The sequence below is a fragment of the Daphnia magna genome, linkage group LG4 (assembly GCF_020631705.1).
Source record: "Daphnia magna isolate NIES linkage group LG4, ASM2063170v1.1, whole genome shotgun sequence".
Classification (NCBI taxonomy): Eukaryota; Metazoa; Arthropoda; class Branchiopoda; order Diplostraca; family Daphniidae; genus Daphnia; species Daphnia magna.
This window is the reverse complement of record NC_059185.1, coordinates 9,103,587-9,126,683: the sequence shown is the minus strand read 5'-3', so window position 1 is coordinate 9,126,683 and position 23,097 is coordinate 9,103,587. Positions and strand designations below refer to the sequence as shown.

At 43.2% G+C, this 23,097-nt stretch overlaps 2 protein-coding genes and 2 pseudogenes across 2 annotated transcripts; 1 reads left to right on the top strand and 3 right to left on the bottom strand.

Annotated features, from left to right (window-relative positions):
- Nucleotides 1-8,562: 8,562 nt before the first annotated feature.
- Nucleotides 8,563-12,581, top strand: LOC116935740 (annotated as a pseudogene).
- Nucleotides 12,215-15,689, bottom strand: LOC123471392 (annotated as a pseudogene).
- Nucleotides 15,690-16,011: 322 nt separating this feature from the next.
- LOC123471391 lies at nt 16,012-18,738 on the bottom strand. Its single transcript, XM_045172626.1, has one exon. It carries the CDS (start codon nt 18,736-18,738, stop codon nt 16,012-16,014), a length of 2,727 nt encoding a protein of 908 aa, XP_045028561.1.
- Nucleotides 18,739-20,824: 2,086 nt separating this feature from the next.
- On the bottom strand, nt 20,825-21,596 carry LOC116929354. The gene is made up of 3 exons (XM_045172625.1): nt 21,563-21,596; nt 21,262-21,503; nt 20,825-21,169 (listed from the first exon to the last, which is right to left on the bottom strand). Exons 1-3 carry the CDS (start codon nt 21,594-21,596, stop codon nt 20,825-20,827), a joined length of 621 nt encoding a protein of 206 aa, XP_045028560.1.
- Between the last annotated feature and the right edge of the window lie 1,501 nt (nt 21,597-23,097).

The window sequence follows — 23,097 nt, the reverse complement described above, 5'->3', positions numbered from 1 at the left end:
GCGTATTCGAAGTAATCTGGTAAACATAAAGTTTTATTTTATTGTAGAATGTACAAAAGAAACAAAAACGTCAATAAGAAATGAGTAAAATTCGTCGCGACTACGAGGAGAGGATGTTGACTCTCATCAGACTACTTCCACCAGTTGGACTGAAAGGGACCTGCAGATCTTAAGGTTAAATGGCGTGAATATCATTTTAGCCTAAACGTTCATGTTGTTAAATTTGAATATAGATAAGGGAAAAATATATAAGGATTCAGCAAGAGGAATTAGAACGTTGCAGTGGCTTGCAAGAACAACTGCACTCGGCATTGAATGAAATCGAAACGTTAAAGCAGCAAAAACCTCCATTACTGGAAATGAGGTAGCCACAGATCTTTCTGTTCCATCAGTTCTCGTTGTTATCCTTCAAAGCGTTCTGTGGGGCCTCCAAACTGAAGAAGCCTAAAGCGACCCAACGCAAGCCGAGTCCCGTCCGCTTGGATGTCGATGATGTTGAGGACATTGATGATTGCAATTCGGATGACGATCCAGAGTGGCGCAACACTCCTATGGCTAGACGAATTAGGAAGCTCAAGGAGAAAGATGAAGATCCTTCGAAAATGTTCGATCTTGAGAAGAATGCCAGTATAATTGGCAAGCGATTAAGTCGGAGTCATTGCTCGTGTAGCACAGGAGGCTGCAGAAGTTGTATCTGTTCAAGGGATAATTTCGCATGCACTTTTGAATTATATGGATGCAGTGCTTCAGGAGTTTGTAAAAATGTTGCCCCAGATAATGTGTTGGTAAGTTGATTTTGTTTTAAATGAGAACCATACGGCAGTGTTTGCGAAAATGGCCGGGAATCTGAAAGACAATATAAGTTGAACGATAACAGCTGACAAGCCTAAGGTTTGAAACTGAGATTGTTTGGTGACTTGACAGCTTTCTATGGGGAACATAGGTAAGATGGATCGTCGTCAATCGAGTGGTCGATGTAGATATCGGTGCTTGTCAAAGATATGACTGACTGCCGATTACATAGAGATTTCCCGCTCGTACAATCTTTTTCTCTTCTTTGCACCGCTTTAGACGTTTTCCCGATCAGCCAATGTTTTTGAATGATTCTGTAGCGTCATTTCTATCAGTGCGCTCTTCAGTTATGTAGCCTCCAATTTGTTGTAGCTCTTGATAACTGGCTTCACTTATCTGGATGCGCAGTTCCGAGCTTGTGGACTCCAATCGGGAAGCTACAGACACCGTGTCGCCAAAGATGGAATAGGTAGGCATTATAGTACTGCCTACTACTCCCGTTACTAGGTCACCTAAGGGACAGTGTTTTTTAATAATGTACACGAAAACTTACAAGTGCATTTCATTCGGAGTTAATTTGAACACAGTCGTTCACTTGAAACGTGAAAAATGTTTCTCAGCTAACCATTTTCGAGAGACTAACTGTCGGGTGTGCAATTCCGTGCGAAATCATATTTTTAAGTCAATCTCACCGGTATGAACGCCGATGGGCACTACTATGCGTTATTTACGCAAGCTACAGGATACATTGGATTTACCAAAGTAATGGTCTCGTTCGTTCTTGCTAGGGTCTTTCACAGCATTCCGTAACTTGTGTTAACCAAAATCCGATATTTTGAGAGTCCGATTTGAATCGAGCAAGCAATTCGCAGATTTCAGATTTCCGTGGCAGCGTAAATCGGAGCTACGAATGTAGAGCATGCCTTTGGCCAACTCCAGTGCAAGGCAAGCAATCAGTTTACAGTTCAAATCGTTGTTTGTGGTTGAAAGGGCGTCCTGAAAAACACGATTGCGTAGACGTGATGTACAGGTCACAACAGATTAGCAATAACAAAGCAATTACCATAAGACTTTTCCGTGATTGAAATTCCGTTATGATACATATGCGAGCAGGTTCAACGATGGCACATATAAATGGATAGATGTTATCGTGCTGAATAGTCTTCGCATCTACACCATATTCATAGTGTCACAAGATACGATAGAACAATAATGAAAAAGTTAACTTACTTGGCGAATTTCTCCAATAGTTTCACATTCGAGTGCTGGCCATGAAGATTTCCATTTTATAGATTTGTTCCAGACTTTCATTCGCCAGTCGTCAACCAGCTTATTTGGGTGCACAGGATGATTCATAACCCGCAGCATCTAGAAATAAAAATAACTATAAATTTTGTTTTACATAGTGAATCGAATTATTATTGCGCAGCAGTTTTGTTTGCAGTAACGTTTTCTTGAATCATAATCTATTAAAACTGATTAATGATGACCTAAACGAAAGGTAGGGGAGGGTGGGGCTAGTTGGTAAAATTTTTTAAATTTCTTCTCTGGTTTCTTTAATTTTTCATATTTTGACACACACAAAATTGTAAAAGAAAGCTCAGATAACCAGCTATCTCGTGATATTTTTTAATTTGATCTACGTTGAAGAATTCATATCAAAATCAACGTTCAAAAAGCTAAAAAAATTTTCCTCCATGCCCCACTAACGGGGTAAGTTGGCAGTGGTAGTGGGGTAAGTTGGCCCCATGTATTTTAAATACGGATTTCAGTGAAATGTTGATGTTGTAAACAAACTAGAATAACATTACACTAAACAAAAATCGTATAGTTATTTTAGAGTGGGAAACTCAGAAATAAGTTGTGATAATTTACATAAAGATTAATAGCCTTAAATGCAAAAAATAAAAAATAATATACATAATTCAGGCAAAGATTTCACAGGTGGACATCGTATAAAGAGAAACACATAAAATGTGCCAAATTTTGGCCTCTAATGCATACCACTGTTCACCATAAGTCATATCTAGCAAAAATTCGACTTACAATTCCCTGACATTTTGACAGGCCATGTACTATACATATGCATGTATAATGCCTAGGCCGACATGCCCCATGTTGCAATGTATCAACTTGCCCCAACCCGGGGTTTATTCAAATAAAAAATTTTATTACTCCTTTATAATTGATTTAAACAAATCCGTTGTTACAGTTCAATAGAGGACACAATTTTCTATAAAACTAATATTTTTTTTAAATTACATGCATACCAAGAAAAGATAAAATTGATGAATTCCAAGCACGCAATGGATTTGACGCAAAAGATTTCGTTATTTTCTATTTCCTAAACTATTTGGGATCAATTTATAAAACTTTGCACAAATGTGCGCACGATAAACATCTTTGACTATGAATTATTTCAATAAAACCTCTTTCACACAATTCTTCTATATTAGGAATTGCAAACTTGCCCTCCTGCCAACTAGCCCCACTCTCCCCTACAGTTTGACTATATCTAGGCTGCATTTCAACTTCGATTTTTTACCTGGTTCACATTTTAAAGGTGGGAACTAAGTTCCGCGTCAGTTGATATGGCTACTTTGATTGTGAGGATGTCCATCTCTGCCGCTAGTTTTCTGGCATGATTCGTGAATAGATATATCATTGCAGCCAAAAAGCAGATGGGCAACAACCATGGTCATATTAACGTTGTCATTGAGTAATTCAACGTCGTAAATCACTTGATCTTCGAAACTGCTTTCAGAACTGGCAAAACGGGCGTGAAGTGTATGATTCAACTCGGCAGTCGGATGGAACATCTAGAGGAAAAATTTTTATGCGACACCGCTTTTACAACCACTTTTTTGTTCGTATTACAGTTCCACGAAAAAAGCCAAAGGGAACCATCACATTCTTATGGACGTCTATGGATGAATTCGGTTTTGGTGGAAATAAATCTGAAGAGCCCACGGCGATGTAGCCGTCTTCGGTATCTCCATTCGCATCAAAGGAAATAAATCCTCCACGAACACCTGCAACAATGAATTTATCAACACTCACCGCAAGGTGATTTATAAATAGCTTCCTTGAGAAGTTTTGAATTTCCAGTATAGTGTTGAATGGAAGTGACCCGTTCAAGGCCGCTTCCATTACGCTATTTTTACTTGAACCACCATGGGATTGGTCCCCCATTCCAATGCAAGACTGAATAGAGAGGTAAGAGCTATCAGCTGATGTCACGATGTAGATCATATAGTACAGCAATATGATCTCCATCCGGGCAGTTCTGGAGGTTACGGCTTATGCCTGTATGTTACGGCGTTAAAGGCCGTTTGTATAGCATGTCAAACAAGTGCTTAGCGCAACCATGTTTGCCTTTTTTTTCACAATGAAGTGATATAGGGCAAACAATGAATTCTAGCCACTAATACCAAATTTTGAGCATTGGCTCTCTACTTGACATTTTGAATTGAAAACTAAGAAAACCCCGCTAGCGGTGGAAATGGAGCCTGAGACGATCTTCGCTATACTGTCCAGTGCAATAGAGGTGGGCTAACAATACTGGAAATTCCAAAATGTAATGTAAGAACACCGATTCAGTCAAGTACTACACGACTATAATGGCCGAATAATATACTACGGCCTCCAACTACACCACCAAATACTCCACTCCAAGCTATCCTTGCTGTCCTGCTCCAAGCTGCTATATCGACGCTCGTTATATTATAACTCGTAACGACAGGTTCCGGAGGAGCTAACAGCGCAGATTTTGGCAACGGATACGTTCAAAATAGTCCGACCACGAGAGAACGCGGGATCGAGAGATGCGCATCCGTTCGCATCCCCAACCCCGGGTAGGAAACAATACTGACCATTCTTAATCCGATGTTGATTTTAGGTCGGTTCACATGAGATTGGTCCATGGTTGGAAAAATATTGGAATGTGGTTTTTCAAAAACCAACTCAAATCCATCCTGGGCCATTCTTAGAAAGTTGATTTTTAACGATGCATGTATCCCGCTACTAAACCAATGTAGATACAATTTCGAACCTTTGCTGTTGTTCGATATCGACTAGCCAATAATAACCCAATGTCCAAAACACAAATTTTAACGATGTATATATCCCAATATTTATCCAATGTCAATACAATTTCGAATTTTTGCTGCTGTTCGATATCGAAATGCCAATAGTACCCCAAAAACAGAAACCCAAGTTTAAACGATACATATATCCATATACTAATCCAATGTTGGTACAATTTCGAATTTTTGCTGCTGTTTGATATCAAAATGCCACTAGTACCCCAAAGTTAGAAACTCAAGTTTAAACGATATATATATCCATATACTAATCCAATGTTGGTACAATATCAAATTTTTGCTGCTGTTTGATATCGAAATGCCACTAGTACCCCAAAGTCAGAAACCGAAGCTTAAACGATACATATATCCATATACTAATCCAATGTTGGTACAATTTTGAAGTTTTGCTGCTGTTCGATATCAAAATGCCACTAGTACCCCATAGTTAGAAACTCAAGTTTAAACGATATATATATCCATATACTAATCCAATGCTGGTACAATTTCGAATTTTTGCTGCTGTTCGATATCGAAATGCCACTAGTACCACAAAGTCAGAAACCGAAGTTTAAACGATTCATATATCCCTATACAAATCCAATGTTGGTACAATTTCAAATTTTTGCTCTTGTTCGATATCGAAAGGTCAATAGTATTTCAAAGTCAAAAACCCAAGTTTAAACGATTTATATATCAATATACTAATCCAATGTTGGTACAATTTCAAATTTTTGCTCTTGTTCGATATCGAAATGCCAATAGTATCCCAAAGTCAGAAACCGAAGTTTAAACGATTTATATATCCATATACTAATCCAATGTTGGTATAATTTCAAATTTTTGCTCTTGTTCGATATCGAAATGCCAATAGTATCCCAAAGTCAGAAACCGAAGTTTAAACGATTTATATATCCATATACTAATCCAATGTTGGTATAATTTCAATTTTTTGCTCTTGATCGATATCGATTAGCCAATTATAAGCCAATATTGGACAAACAAGATTAATCGATCTTTATACCACGATACCAACCAAATGTCGATGCGATACGAATTTTTGTTGTTGTTTAACGATAATATTATTGGTATGTATGTATATATGTATAGTTTTGGGGTAGAAGTCGGGGAACGGTAAGCACCCTGTGTTTGGAACTGGTTTTTGGAACCGGGTTTAATTTTAGCGAGGAATTTTTAACATAGGTCCTACGATGTTACCTAGTCTCGTCATTCGATAACTGATATAAGTGCAGAATTCCATCATTGGCCGAGCATTGGCTTGCCAATAGAAAGCTTGTATTTTTGTGCATCAATCCAAGCCTATACGAACATCGGATTAGTTTTGGCGAATGTTGTTTCCTGCCCGGGTATATATCGAACAATAACATAAATTCGAAATTGTATCGACATTGGATTAGTATCGGAATATATAGATCATTTAATCTTTTTTCCTAATTTTGGTTTAGTATTGTCAAATTGATATCGATCAACAGCAAAAATTCGAAATTGTTTCAACATTAGATTAGTATCGGGAGATAAACATCGATTTCTGACATTGGTTTACTGTTGGCTAATCAATATCGAACAAGAGCAAAAATTTGAAATTGTACCAAAATTGAATTAGTATATGGATATATAAATATCGTTTAAACTTGGGTTTCTGACTTTGGGGTACTATTGGCATTTCGATATCGAACAAGAGCAAAAATTTGAAATTGTACCAACATTGGATTTGTACATGGATATATATATCGTTTAAACTTGGGTTTCTGACTTTGGGGTACTATTGGCATTTCAATATCGAACAAGAGCAAAATTTTGAAATTGTACCAACATTGGATTAGTAGATAGATATATACATCGTTTGAACTTGAGTTTTTGACTTTGGGGTACTATTGGCATTTTGATATCGAACAGCAGCTAAAATTTGGAATTGTACCAACATTGGATTAGTATATGGATATATATATCGTTTAAACTTGAATTTCTGACTTTGGGGTACTATTGGCATTTCGATATCAAACAGCATCAAAAATTCGAAATTGTATTGACATTGGATAAATATTGGGATATATAAATCGTTGAAATTTGGGTTTTGGACATTGGATTATTATTGGCTAGTCGATATCGAACAACAGCAAAGGTTCGAAATTGTATCGACATTGGTTTAGTAGCGGGATACATGCATCGTTAAAACTCAACTTTCTAAGAATGGCCCAGTATGGAATTGATTTGGTTTTTGGAAAACCACATTCCAATATTTTTCCAACCATGGACCAATCTCATGTAACTGATAACGCATTTACGATGTGAACCGACCAAAAATCAACATCGGATGAAGAAAACAGAATGGTCAGTATTGTTTCCTACCCGGGTGTGCTTTTTAAATTTGTTATTCTTAATTACATTTTTTGTTGTATTTTTGAAATGTTTGGTCTAAATTAACGATTAAACATGAAAATCAAATGATTGTTGTGTAAATTAGTATCTATAATCAGTAAAAATAATAAAACTGTAACCACGTACTAAATTTAAACTAACTTTGGTTTTCACTGGGAAATTTTTTCTAAGTTTTTAACCAAATTCCGGAATTACTCCGGAAAACATATTACTTGATATGTATAGAAATAGCTAAGTGGATAAAGCGTCTGAAAGATGAAGTTGTTGTACAGTGGTCTAGGGTTCAAATCCGGCAAATCCGGCTAAGTCTGTGTTTACTTTGTGTTACGATGAATAAAGCTATTGTTTTGTTTTAGGCTACTATTTAATTTTTGATGTTGGAATGTTGAATGTTGGTCCAATGTTGTCTTGCGCCATTATTGGCTGCATATCGAAATCGCACATCGGCCCGGGTCAATTCCAACTTGAGTCGCCAAACCTTGTCCATTTCTGTTATGCCACTACTGATAAAATTATCCCGGATAAACACTGCTCGCCAATGTTCTACCAAAATAAATTTATAACATTGGTTAGGTGTTAAATTTTTAACATTGATACAATGTTGTTTTGCGCCATTATTGGCTGCATATCGAAATCGCACATCGGCCCGGGTAATTTCCAACTTGAGTCGCCAAACCTTGTCCATTTTTGTTATGCCAATATTGATAAATTAATCCCGGATCAACACTGCTTGCCGGTGTTCTACCAAAATACATGTGTAATATTGGCATAACAGAAATGGACAAGGTTTGGCGACTCAAGTTGGAAATGACCCGGGCCGATGTGCGATTCTGATCCTGAACCAATGGCCGATTCTGTATCGGCAACAACATTGGACCTAGATAAAATTCCTACCCGGGAACACCCCAGTTATCGGGTGAGGGAGAGATCGCCGGTGAATTTTACTCGTTACGAGCCACGATGGGATGACAGAAACCGTGAAGTTTTCGGCCGAGAAAGATTTGGTTTTGTGTCGGACTTCGAAGACCGTAACAGTTCCTTTTCGGACAGACTGGACAACCGGCCATGCGAAAACGAGTGGGAAAACAGCGGGCGCGAAAGTGCAAATGGCTATCGATGTGGTGAGAACGGCTTTTACTTTTTTGGGGACGGTTTGTGCTATGATGACGAAGGATTCAGCTACCATTTCGGGGAAGACGGTTTTTTCTATGACACAGAAACAGGTTATCGCTTCGATGCGGGTGGTTTTAGCTGTGACAGTGAAGGAAGGCGTCTCCCTGGTGCTAGCATGGGCCTATCAGACGATGAAAACTTGAGAAATGCCCCTCCGTCGAGCAGCAACATTCGCCCGACTCGCACAGAAAGAGTTTTTGTTGACCCAGTCAGTCAAACCCCGATTGCGGAAAGCTTAGAAGCCGATCAAATAGAAGAAAGTCGCCCGTGGCTTCCCAGTTCTTCAAATTCAAGATCAGAGAATAGAGGAAAGAGGTTAGTGGCTGATACGGGTGCGTCGGCGTCTCCAACGCTAGTTGATCTTACATCGAAGGTAGCAGACCAAAGCCCTCCGTTACCCGTTGGAAGCCTGAGCCTCCCCGGTAGTTCAGGTGCACAGCCGCTTTCGGTGTCCAGGGAAATCTCGGACGAGATCTCGCTGCTAATGACCAAAGGAATTTCGACCGAATCCTCCAAGTCAATCTCTAAAGAATTTGCTCTCGAGTACGTAGATGCCGAGTTTTCTTTGAGGCCTCCCAAATTGGACGGTTGGATCTCTCGACGTGCCCTTCTGTTACCAGACAAAGGCACTCTTAAAGCGATAAATGCATCGGAAGATTCATTCGCTAAAACACAATTGAGGATTATGGATATTGCTCCACCTCTTGTCGATCTTTACGCTCAATTGAGTTCCCTACCAGATAGTGATGAACAGTGGGGGCGAGCATATTTTTACATCACCAAAGAACGTCGGAGTGCCGTAATGTCTCTCACCGAGCCTGGAGCAGAATATTTGTTGCGCGATCCTGACGCGTTTGAAGGAGGGAAAGAAGCTCGCTCCTTTCTCTTTACCGAGAAGTATCTGCAAGCTATGCTGACCGACGCCAGCCTGGACAACACCCTGGCTCAGGCAGCGAGAGCTGCCGCGGCAGCGACCGCGGCCCGTGCCCCAAGACGTTCGAGCGCTAGGCGTATCCGCACCGATCAGCCTCACGTCGTGTTACAGCCGCCCAGGTTCGAGACTGACCGGAATTCACGAGGCGGAAGAGGTGCGCGGAGTAGGAGAAACGATCGAGGTCGTGACCATCGCCCTAGCGCTTGGTCTCAGGGAGGTCGAAGGTATGTCTTTTTAAATTCTAGACCTTTGACCCCTTATTGTAAAACGGCCCTTAGACCTTACCTAAATCTGGCCGGCAACGGGAGACGTTTCCAGTTCCCGTTGTTATTAAAGGAGGTGAAGCGCCGATCGTAGCCTCGAGGCTGAAAGTTTTCGCAGCTCGTTGGCCGCTTATTACTAGCGATCACTGGGTTCTGAAAACCGTTCGTGAAGGACTCCTTATTGATTTTTTGTCCGAACCGACCCAAAACTCCTTCCCTCCTCAAATCGTCATGTCAAAAGAAATGTCAGGCGTTTGTGACGCAGAGGTGCGAGATTTGTTGGCCAAACGCGCAATTTCAGAAGTTTCTGACGGGTCGATTGGCTTCGTCTGCTCCTTCTTTTGCGTTAAAAAGAAGCAAGAGGGGCAGTTCAGACCCATTATTAACTTAACCTTTGAACCGCTTCATCAGATACCAACACTTCAAAATGGAGAGCCTCGTTTCAGTTCGTTATCTAGTCAGTCAGGGGAGATTACTTAGCTAAAATCGATTTAAAGGATGCTTATTTTACCGTGGCGGTTAATCAGGCACATCATAGGTTCCTACGATTTTGTTGGAGGGATCGGATTTACGAATTTAATTGTATGGCGTTTGGTCTCGCCCCTGCGCCAAGAGTTTTCACAAAAAATCTTAAAGTAGTCATGGTCTACCTGAGAGAGCAAGGAATCCGGCTTGTGATCTACCTTGATGACATTCTAGTCTTGAATGAGTCAAGCTTTAGGGCTCCAAGAAGATATAGGGACAATCAACGAACAACTCCAATCATTAGGTTTCCTAGTTAATTGGGAGAAGTCGATCGTCGATCCTACACAAGTGTTGGAATATTTAGGGCTTGTTGTAAGTTCAAAGGATCTTTCCTTCTCGCTCCCTGTAAGGAAAGTGGAAGCCGTCAAGAAAATGTGCGAAGCGGCTTTAAAGGAGGGGAAGGTCACGCTACGGACGCTGGCCTCAATACAGGGAAATTTCTCATGGGCCATTACGGCAATCCCGTTTGCCCAATCTCACTATCGCAGCCTTCAACGATTTTATATCACTAATGCCGAGCGCTACTGTTTTTACCTGGACGTTAGGGTATCTTTGTCCGACAGCGCTAAAATGGACCTCCGTTGGTGGGTTGCTAATGTCGAAAAGTCCAAAGGGAAAATATTCTTTCCCCGCGATCCAGACATCGAAATTTTCTCCGACGCGTCCCTGACAGGTTGGGGGGGCAGTATGTAACGGGGTCACGACCCGGGGCCCCTGGACAAGGCAGGATCATGATAATCACATAAATGAACTCGAGCTTTTAGGAGCGCTTTACGCGGTTCAAGCGTTCTCGGCGGATTCAAGCGGCATCGCGATCAGAATATATTTAGATAATACAACAGCAGTCAGTTATGTTAATAAGTGCGGTGGTACCAAGTCAGCGGCGCTCACCGCTACGGCAAAGAGTCTCTCTAAGTGGTGTGAAAAGCGTTGTATATCGCTGGAGGCCATTCATCTGGCCGGTGAATTTAATACAATCGCAGATAGGGAGTCTAGGGCACAGGCGGATGCCAGCGATTGGCAGCTGGATGTGAACGTATTTCATCGAATTGCTAAACTCTGGGAGATAGACATTGACTTGTTCGCATCATCATGGAACGCTCAGGTATCTAAGTTCATTTCGTAGCGACCAAAGCCTCGGGCCTTCACCACTAATGCGTTCTCCATCAGCTGGTCTGATAAAAAAGGCTATGCCTTCCCTCCCTTCTCCCTCATATTCAGGTGTATTGAGAAGATGAGACGAGAGAAGGCGTCGATTGTACTAATATGCCCAATCTGGACAGGCCAACCATGGTTCCCAGTGCTATTGGAGCACGCATGCGACATCCCACGTCTTCTGACCCCGTCGTCAGCGATTCTCGTGTCAGCCCAGGGCAATCCACATTCACTGCTTCAATCCGGAGCGCTCAGTCTGGCCGCCTGGAAGCTCTCCGGCAATCATACAGTCTGCAAGGATTTTCGCAGCCGGTTGTCGAGTTATTCTTGGCTGGATGCCGCGATAACACCAATATCGCATACCAGTCGGCTTGGAAAAGCTGGTGTCATTGGTGCTTGGGGCGGAACAGAAATCCCCTTTCTAATGATTTAAGTTCTGTTTCTGATTTTTTAGCAAACCTTTACGCTACCGGTAAATCGTATAGCTCCATCAATCTACACCGCTCGATGCTCTCCGTTACCCTCCAATCGCTAGACGGAATTCCAGTAGGGCAACACCCTCTTATAGTCAAATTATTAAAAGGGGTTTACAATCGCAACCCCCCTAGGCCCAAGTACGATTCGACATGGGATCCGAACCAGGTTATCGAATTTATGTCTTCCCTCGACAGCGACGATTCGCTTCCTCTATCTACGTTAGTCTGCTTTATTAAACTCTCCAGTTAAACTGAAACTGCATCATCCAAATGCTATACCTCTTGAATTTTGCCAAGTCATTCAGCTTTATGATTTGTCTTTGGTTGTCCTTTCTACAGTTACAAGCTTTGCTAAGGCACGCCAAGCCCTCCATACCACAACTCCAAACACAATTTTTTGTAGAGATAAGGAGCTGACTGTAATTGAGAATTTTATGAGGCCACTTATTGATGAAAGAAAACCAGGCAGTATGTACAAATCAGGAAGGCCAGGAACTGGCAAAACTGCATGTGTCACACAAATCTTGTCCAACACAACTGTAAGTGCACTGTCAATTTAAAGTCAGATACAATTGTTAGCTTTTATTCTCATTTTATCTTCTTTGGCACACAGTTCTCTGGAAAGTTCAAGTCAATCTTTGTCAACTGCATGTTACTTCAGACCCCTGCCTCTGTACTCCAACAAATTGCTCAGCCGCTGGATCCAAAATGGAATGCTTCTGCCAAAGAAGCGTTACCATTTGTGGAAGACAGACTCACAGACACAGGACCTATGATGTAAGAGAAAACTTCACTTCTTTCACAGTATTAGCACAGATAAAACAATATTTTCCATTTTCTTGTCTCCAGTATTTTCGTTTTGGATGAAATTGACCAAATGTCGATGTAGCTATGACGTGTAGCTAAAGTTCGCCCAGCAACCAAGCTATAATGCAATGAATGATTAATAATTTCAGGAAAAAACAGTTGATTGACCAATACTTTTGATTTGCTGGTTGTTTTCAGATGTAGTCGATGTACTTGAAGATTTGTTTGATTTTGTTAAATGCAAACTAAGGGCTACTTTTAGCCGCTTGGTGACAGCCGTGACATCTTCAATTTTACGCCGAAGAATATTTTGTTGTTTGGCGTGCAGCACTTCCATTTTTTGGAGTTGGTCATGGCGTTTGCGGTCCTAAAGTCGAGCTACCTCACGGTCTTTTTGCTGGCGGCATGTCATGAATTTCTGATTCTCTTCTCGCATTTGCCGTACAAGCTTCACTTGTTGTGCTTGCATCGCTTGGATATCATTGTTGAAGTTTTTCATTGAAGACTCTTCCGTTCTCTCTACGGATAAGAATCAACGGTTATAATGAAGGTGGTTTAAAGAAAGATTTAGCTAACGTTTAATTTTGATGATATTACCTTGTTCCTGGATCTTTTTTTTTTTTTTTTTTTTTTCAACTCGTTGATTTGCGGTTCGAGTTCCTGGAACCACTTCCTTCGCTGCTCGGATTTTTTTACATGCGTTGGCATTGCCACTAACTTGAGCTAAGAGGCTAGCTAGTTCTTCCTTTTCTTGCTGCAAAGATGCGATTTGATTTTCCAGCTCGCTCACCGTTGCGTCGTAATGAGCTGTAACTATACTATATGGACCTTCTTGATCTTGAGTCATTTTATTGACCACTTAAGAGCCAACTGGGCGTTAAGCTCCTTCAAAATGTTACTCAAATCAGCTTGTCTGAGTGCCATGTCAGCTCCCAACTTTGACAGACGCCTGCAATACGTAATTAAGAAATGATCATTCAGCCAAGGCTAGTGATAGTGTTACAAATGATCAGTTCAAAAAATCATATCTAGGTGACTCAGTCGATTCGGAATCACTGTCTTTGTTTTCTTTGTCGGATGCGAAGCAACTTTGCATGTCGTGGTTGACATGTTCAATTTTGCCCTTCCTTTGGACATCATGGATTTCATCAATTTTTGATTTCAAATTCAACGTTTGCTCTATTGCTTTCGGGATACTCAAGTCGCCAGTATCATTAAGAGTTTGATTGATGGCTCCAAGCGTTCGGTCCAAGTTTACGGCTTGCATCTAGAAATTAAAATCTATTATCTAACTATAGCAGCTAGCCGATTTTTTTGCGAAATACCTGTAATTCTTCTAGTCTCTGTTTTATTTGCATGTTTGCAGCGTCTGCCAGAAGAGCTTTCTCGCACATGTTTGTGTTTTCTTCCAACTCCAACCCAATAGATGTATTTTCTCTTCTTCTGCAAATTTAAGTTGCTGACAAAGTTTTTAAACTTCAGCAATGCTTGTACTTTCGTTACTATATGCTACCAAAAGCTGATGGATTTCAGCTCGCAGTGCCATAACTTCTACCATTGTCGGGTCTCGATTAAAATATTTTTTGTTTTTAATTTTTCTGGCGTGGTCAGCATATCGAAGCGTGCTTAGTGATTCCTCGTAGTTCAAGTCGGCTGGACCAACGCAGGCAATCATCAAAGTATGAGAATTACCGCCTAGGAAAAAGCGCGTATCGTTAGATTGTTGCCACACTACTATTACTTCCTGTAAGTGTCAAATTTCAGCTTTAAAAAAAAAAGAGGTTAAGAATACCATGAGAATCTTGAGAAAGCCACGTTAGTTTAGAATCTCTACAAGGAATATGCCTAGGATTGCTTTCGTATAGCGCACTAATGACATTTCCTAAAGACAGCGATTCTTTGTTGATGTTGACTCCTTCTGCATATCTCTCCCCAACTGCATCCGTTTTACTGGCTCTCTCAGATCCCGCGAAATAAATCAGATGAAATTTTGAGGTTTTAACGATTGACGCACTGTCTTTGATTGTTGATCTAGAAAAGTAAATAAAATTCGTTTTATTTACTGCCATTTCTGTACGAGTGTATGAAACGTACTTGATTTATGGTAAGAGTAAAAATAGCGTGCGATCGACTGCTTTGGTGATTCAGAGCAGTTACTCCCGTGAGCCGGTTCAACGAACCATTCTCTAGGCACTTTAATGTTTCTTCCCATTTGAAAACTGGGGTTTTGGTTAGACCATTAATTTTGATTCCACTTTTAGGATCTTCTCTGATATCTACTTCTTCATTCCAAGACTTTGACAAAAGGTTGTATACTTTATATATAGCTAGAGAAAAATAAAAGTTAGTTAAAACCAATTAAAATGAATTTTTTAAAAACTGCACCTCAAGAAAAGAGACATTGATGTCAAATGTAAAACTTGTATCTTCTCCCATTTTGTAGAATAAATCTTTGACTGCCCGTTGGATGATTCAACTGTTTTCAGATATAAGTGCACTTGTGGTACTCACCATGTCAGCTGCTCCCATTGAAAATGTTTTCCCAGTGTTATCGATACGCACTGACTTTACACTGTAGGTAATTTTCGATACTCTGTTTTACGGGCACGTTAAATCAAGCTGACATTAAGTGTTACAAAACTGTTATATTGAAAACGATTGACGCGACTGTAACTGGCGAATTCTCGTGTGTAATTAACGCCGCCAAACGTGTTCTTCCCTTGTCGTTACGTCGTCTGCGTTCCCCTTCCTCCGTTCTCGCCTATGGCACAATACCGATCGCGACAAAGCCTCTTCTAGCTATTTCGGAGTTGTAGGATTCGGAACATAGCCGGCTCTGCGTTCGTAAGCGGACGCACCATCCGTATCCCAAGACTCCAACAAGCAGAGTTTCACAGCCGGGCGGTGAAGTTCGGAGGTTTTGGTAGCCGAACGAAGGTGAACGATTGCGGAACGGACTACGCCATCTGGGCCGGAAAACACCTTGACGACACGAGCGATTGGCCATTCTCCACGGGGTGTATCTGGCTCGATAACGATCACGATGTCGCCAACGTTGAGATTCTTTTGTCCATGTAGCCATTTTCGTCGTTCCGTTAGGCTGGGAAGATACTCTCTCAACCAACGTCTCCAGAAACAATCAGTTAGGTACTGAGCAATGCGGTACTTCCTTTTGGTCGTCATATCGTTTTCGTTGAACAGATCAAAAGGTATGTACGGATTTTCGTGTCCAAGGAGAAGAAGATTTGGCGTAATGGGTTCAGGATCCGCCGGGTTTACGCTTACATACGTTAACGGGCGGCCGTTGAGAAGTTTCTACACTTGAATTAGCGTGGTGACTAAGGTATCGTCAATCAGAGTTTGCTCGTTGAGTACGAATCTTAAGGCACGTTTTGACGATTGAACTAGACGTTCCCAGGTTCCACCAAAATGGAAGCGGAAGGTGGGTTGAAACTCCAAGTCACCGTTCTTCGTTTTCGCCCATCTTGAATGGCTAGCTGTTCCATCCGACGGAGACACTCGGAAAATTCACGCACAGCTCCAACAAAGTTCGTGCCATTATCACTGTGATAATGTTTCGGGGTTGTACGGCGATCTTCGAAGTGACTGATGCAGTTGATGAAGGAGGAAGTGTCAAGAGAGTATGACATTTCCAGGTGCACGGCTCTTGATGACATGCAAGTAAATAAACAGGCCCAGCGTTTTACTTTCCGTCTGAATATCGTTACGTTGTACGGGCCAAAGAAATCTACTCCGGTGTGTGTCAAGGCGGGGTAGAAAGGCTTCAAACGGTAACCGGGAAGAGCGGCCATCATTGGAAAAAGTGCCTTTGCGTAGTGTTGCTTGCATTTGAAACACTTGTTTATAATTCTTCTCACCGTTTTTCGTCCACGTTGAACCCAGTAGAGTTTACGTAATTCGTGAAAGGTTCTCTCTGTAGTGGAGTGTACGAACTCGAGGTGAAGACTATAAATCATCAATTCCGTGATTTTTTCTTCGGCTGGGAGTATGATCGGATGGCGAGCTTCCGGTGGGGTTGGAGCATTTTCAATACGTCCTCCGACCCGTAAAACTCCTTGATGGTCGACGAATGGCGTTAACGTGATTAGGCTTGAACCAGGATCGAGCTGCTTTCCCTCCTTTATATTACTGTAATCTTCAGGAAAGGCAGACATCTGGGCGCGCCTAAACAATTCCGCTTCCGCATTCTTGACCTCGGTTTCCGATAGTTTGCCGAAATCACGATGGGTTTTTTCTTTCCGAGCGTTATTGATGAAACGTTTGACGTAGCCGACGACGCCGACTAAAAACGGAAAGCGGGAGGTGTACGTGGTGAGCCGGTCAATGGAATCGGTTACGTGTAGTGTCGCACCAACCCATCTCGTACAGCGAACTTCGGGATCCTCTGTTTCGTCAATTCCCTGTTTTACATCGGGGAAGGCCGGCCAGTTTTGCGGTGATTGATAGAGGAAAGATGGTCCAGTAAAGAAACGATGCTCGATGGAAAATTCTGTAGATGTGACGCCACGGCTGACATCGTCTGCTGGGTTTTGAGTTGTAGGGACATAAAGCCATTGACTACTTTCGGACAGCTCCAATATTTCGCCTATTCGGTTTCCAACGTAAACATGAAAACGATAGTGTGGAGAGTTGATCCATCTCAAAACCGTTGTGGAGTCCGACCAGAATGTGGCTTGGTCGATTTTTAGTCGAAGTTCTGACTTGATCACTGATGCTAGACGGGCTGCGAGTAATGCTGCACACAGCTCAAGTCTGGGAATCGAAACGTATTTGATGGGTGCCACTCTTGCCTTGGCCATGACAAATGACACCTTTACGCCGTCGGGATTGTCAAATCGGAGATAGGCGATGGCACCAAAAGCTGATTCGGATGCGTCAGCAAACAGATGAAGTCCCACACCTCGCGCTTTTGCTAGCTCTGGGTTGAAACATCGTGAGATGGAGAGTGGTTTTAGCTTCGAGAGGGAGACGACCCAATGTTGCCACTCATCGACGGTCGTCTGGTCTAGTTGATCGTCCCAGCCAACCGATTTTCTGCATACAGCTTGCAGGATAAGTTTTGCGTGTAGCAACACCGGTGAAAGAAACCCAAATGGGTCGTAGACGCTTGACGTTTCTCGAAGTATTTCTCGTTTCGTCGCTCCATCCAGTTTTATGCTTAAGCTCACCACAAACGAATCGCTGCCGTAGTCGAGTGAAAGCCCCAGCGTCCGCTCTATGGGTATTCCGTGTAGGGCTAAATCGATGGATGAGACTGGATTGCCAGGCAACGACAATAGAACTTTTGGACATGATGAACCCCATTGGGCGAGCTCGAATCCTCCTCGAAGTAGAACGTCTGCCACCCTTTTTGCGTGCTGAACAGCTTCTTTGGCAGTTGGGGATGATGTCAACCAATTATCCACGTAAAAATGGTCGATTATTTGGTTGGTAACGTCAGCCGCATCAATCCCGCCATCTTCGGCTGCTTGACGTAGAACGTGAGCACAAATTGTCGGAGAGCAAACTGCGCCGAAGGGTTGCACGTTCATTTGGTAAACGGAGGGTGGTTCCTGTATACCCGGGTCACGATAGAAAAAGCGAAGTGCCGGCCCGTCTTTTGGCCGCACCCTTACTTGGTGGAACATTTTAACAATATCCGCACTCAACGCTATCGGATGTTGTCGGAAACGTATCAGCACACCAATGAGGTTGGTTAGCAGGTCGGGTCCTTTCAGCAGGGCAGAGTTCAGCGACATTCCCTTGTAGTACGCGGAGGCATCAAAGACCGGGCGGCATTTTTCGGGTTTCTTCGGATTTATCACCGGATGGTGAGGCAGAAACCAGGTTTGGCCAACTGGACGATAGTTGACCTCCTCAGCTGAGAGTTTTCGGGCGTGACCAAGGCTGATATACTCGTTGATTGCTGCGGAGTACCTTTTACCAAGGTTTTCGTCGGCGATGAGTCTTCGTTCTAGCTTGAGGAAACGCGCTAGTGTAGACTGGCTGTTGTCGGGCAGGTTCGGCTCTTCGTGTTTCCAGAGAAGTCCCGACTCGTATCGATCGCCTAAGAATTTCGTCGTTTCGTTTAGGATCTTGTTCGCCCGTACTTCTTCTTCGCTAATCGGCATCTTGACTCCTGCTCGGGCTTCGTAAGTCTCGGTGAGTAGAAAGCGATCAATTGCATTCACAAGATCTTGGTCGGGTGGGGGCGCTAATGAGAGCGAGTTTCACTGCAGTTGTGCAACGGCGGCTGGAGAGATCGGTCCAGCTATACACCATCCAAAGGCTGTTCGTAGTCCTCGCGGGGCCCGCTCGTTCAACGGATCTCTTTTAATTTCAAGGACCTCTTGCGGTGCCATATCACACGAGCCGATCAACACGTTAACGTGCACGGAATTTTGGGTGGGAACTTTCAATCCGGCTAGATGAGGCCAATCCTTAACCAACTTCCTTAGGTCAACGTTTTCGTTTCTGATTCTTAAGACGGGGACGGAGTAACAGTTCGGGATTTCGAAGGAACTGCTTTTGTCCAAAGAAGAGATTCTGAAAGACACCTTTGTTGTGTTTGCGGATGGGTCACGGCCGTGATACGTTCCGATTCTTGAAACTCCCTTCTCGCCTTGAAGTCCCAATTCGTTTGCAAGCGCGTTGGTTATAATTGAGATTTGGCTTCCAGGATCCAGCAATCCATAACCGGTCCAGGTTCGGCCATTAGCTTCAATTAACATAGGGACGATGGGCAGTAAGGTCGTTTCACTTTCGTAGCCGTAGGAGACCGAGCCGTTAAACAGGCTCTTTTGAGACAAGGATGACATCAAGCTCGATCGTGGCGTTTTCGGGTACATCCTTGGTGCTCCATGGAGAAGAGGGTGGTGAAGACGTTTACACTCGTCCGTTCCACATTCCTTTTCCTTCGTACACTCGGAACTTAGATGGCGGTCGTCGAGACACCGGTAACAGCATCTTTTTTCTTTGACGATTTCTGATCGTTCCGTGGTATTTAAGGCTTTGAACTTCTCACAGAGGTAAAGGCGATGAGCACCGTCACAGTGTGGGCAGGACGCAATTTTTACGGTCGTAGAAAAGACCATGGGAGTCGTGGTCGATTTCTTCTGTTTTTCGTTCGACGACCTGTGGACGTTTTCTCGAGTTTTCGGATGACTGCCTTGCTGGGGTGTGGGGTTGACGCCAACACGGACGAAGTATTCCGCCATCGTAACGTCATCGAGCCACGTGTCCAGGTCGAGTATCGTAGGCAATCTATCTTGAATTCGATAGCTCATTTCAGCCCATTTACTGCGTAAGGTGGGCGGCAATTTTCCAACCAATTGAGCCAAGGTTGTACTGCTGTGTAGTTCCAGTCCATATCCAACCAGTTCCAAGTTGCGACGACTGAACGGAGTGTGGACGAAAACTGCTTTAACGATTCGTAGTCGCTATCTTTAAACGAAGGTAGCTTTAAGAGAGATGAAGAGCATGCGGTTGAAACGATTCTTGGATTTCCGAACTTCCGATGCAGCTCTTTCAATGCAAAGGAGTATAATCCACTGTTGAGTAGAACTTCGCCAAGATTGTTCTGAATTTCGGTCGTCAAGCTTGCACGTAGATGGTGTTGACGTTCAGCATCGCTGAAGCATGTGTCGTGAATTTGAACCTTGAATGACTGGATAAACATAGGCCAGTTTATCGGGTTGCCGTCAAACTTCGGTGGTTCAGCTTTCGGCGGTCTCGATGATGAACGAAATGTCGGAGGTGCGTCATGACGATTTACGGCGAATATCCAGGCATCAGGAGAATACACCGTTGGTTGTGGAGCGTGAACTGGTATTTGAGGCGAAAACGTTTGTTGCGTAACTCGGTTGTGGACGGGTAGCGCCGACGTCGTGGTTGTTGGAATCAGTGACGGACTAGCGCTTGAGGTGAATTGCTGAGCTATACTTGGATTTGGCTGGTTGAATACGTTTGGTGGTACGTAGCTGAAGGCGTTGGTATTTAGCTTGGGAATCGACGAGGACGGCTGGTCAGACGTAGACGGCTGTTCAGACGCAGCCGGCTCGTATTCAGAGCATGGTTGCGTTGACGTTGCTGCCCCACACGGTATACGGAAATTTGGGATAAGCGTAGCAGGTGGATGAGATGGGACGAAAGAAGGTTTCCAGACACCTGTTTTGTCAAACCCGGACGTTTCCATTTCATCGACCTCTTCGGCAACTGCTAAATCGTCTGCGAGATGTTTGCGTAACAAGGAGCCAGTGTAGCGTTGTTTCTCCAGCTCCATTTGTAATGTTCCTTACGTGCTGCTTCAACACGCCTTTCTTCTGCTTTTCTAGCGATTTCCAACTGCTGCATACGTTCATCCTCTTCGGCTTGTTGCAAGGCTTCAGCTCTTTCCTGTTGAATCTTTAGTTGCATTTCCTTTTCCAGCCGCTCTGCCTCTTGAAGTTTACGGCGTGTCGATGAGGCTGATGAACGGTTAGAAGTGCTACTGCGTCTGGATCCTGCAACTGATCTTGCACGGGCCTGACAGGAATCTAAGTAGTTGGCCACGTCAGCTAACGCCTTCGAATGTTTGATGGAATTCGGATGTTTGATGGAATATCAATTCCCCAGCTGGTTTCTCTGTCCAGCTCTTCGCCGTCGAACGCACAGACTTCCACGTAGCGACGGTGAATTCTTTCAACTATGTCGTATGCACGGACCAAGCCAACTCGATATACGTTGACTGTATCAACATCTTCTAGCATCCGGACGGCAAGGAGAGCTTGATTAAGTGACTTCGTGTGAATTCTCTTTGCCTGAGTACGGTAATGCTTTAGCTCAGCAGGATCGTTGGTCGTTTGCCATTCTTCCAATTCCTCCTCCGGTTCTTCTTCTTGAATAGCTTCAAGGGGAACTGCAAAATAAAATCCAAATGTTAGCACCAAACACATAATTACGAGGCAAAAACGAAACGTGCCACTCGAACTGGTATAGCTTTGTCACTCATTTCTACTTTACAACAGCAATGAACTTTGTTAACAAAAGAAACGAACCTTAAAATAAAACTACGTACCCTTAAGCCACAATATTGACAGCATTAAACTGAAAAATTTTGAAGCTTTCTATAAAATTTCAACCCGATTTAAATTACTTAGTACAACACATATGCTTGCAACCGCCCCGCCAAATTTATTCTTCAAACCTTTCACTCCTTTTTCATTTTTTGAATAGCACAGTTGCAACGTGCACATATCGCTACATGCAGAGAACCCCTATTGCTTCCCCTCCCAATTCCTACGAGAGTTTTTCTGGGTTGGCACTTATCCCTCCCCCGCTGAATGTTTTGGCCCTTTTCTTATGGCATGCAATTTAAAAAAAAGCACGTGGACCATCGACAAAACCCTCCCAGAGCTACTCAACTTCGTCGTTCGTCGGACATCACTCAATCATCATTGTTGTGACTGTCCGAGACTCCGAGTAGATATGTTTCGTTTCTCTGCATAATAGCTAGTGTTACTAACGCTCACGTGCAGTGGAGACGTTGTAACAGAAAAGATGTGGGATGGAGGATGAAAAAAAATGAAGATGAAAAATATGACTTGAATGAAAACGCACGGCTTTATTCTTTGTTGAAAAAAGGTAGAACAAAGAGAGAGAGAGAAAATTGGGAACTTAACATTTAGACTGGATTACGGGGGAGGTAAACGAGAGATGCTCGTTCACGACCGTTACGGTACAATAACTGAAAAAACACACACTGAACAAAGGGGGGCAAGGGCCTCTTCCAACATAAACCCAAACCGAAGGCCCTTGCCACCTACAATCCTGCCAGTGAGGGCAGCACTGTAAGTGACAGCGGGCCCACCTGTCCACAGGTACTAAAATAAACACAAAAGGGAAACAACAAAACAAACAAAAACAAAGCTCGCCACGTTTAGCATCCACGGCTACGTTTATTCAGGGATGATTCCCTGATACACCCGCCTTGGTGCGCAGAGAATTTGGTGGTGGTCGTTGGTCCCGCTCATGGCACAGAAGCGCGGGTGGGGACAATCGGCCAGCTTCAAATGACCAGCGACGGACAGCGGGAGAAAACAGCCAAAACATCGATACTGTGCGAACAGCAGCTCCATCCGCTCCCGGTTAGTCAGCAGCATGAAGCCATCACACTCCCTGATCTTGCGGTCGCAGGACACCATGCCTGGCTGATTTAGGTGGGTCCTTAGGAAGCACACGATCGCCGGGGTGTGACGGGGCGCGACAAACTGTGGGGCGTTCGGCTGGACTTCGGCTGCTTTCTTTTTTCCTTTAAACAGGGATCCAACAAAGCTGTTAAGGATTGTTTCCCGTTCGGACATGAAGTGAACGTGCACGTTCTTTATGTCCTTCGAGTTTTCTTCGAGTTCCAGATCGAGTTGAACGATGGCCTTTTGGTGGGCCAAAACCACGTCGATAGCCGCCGTTCGCGTCCTCAGTAAATCCTGTCGACGAAAGTGAAGATTGGACGA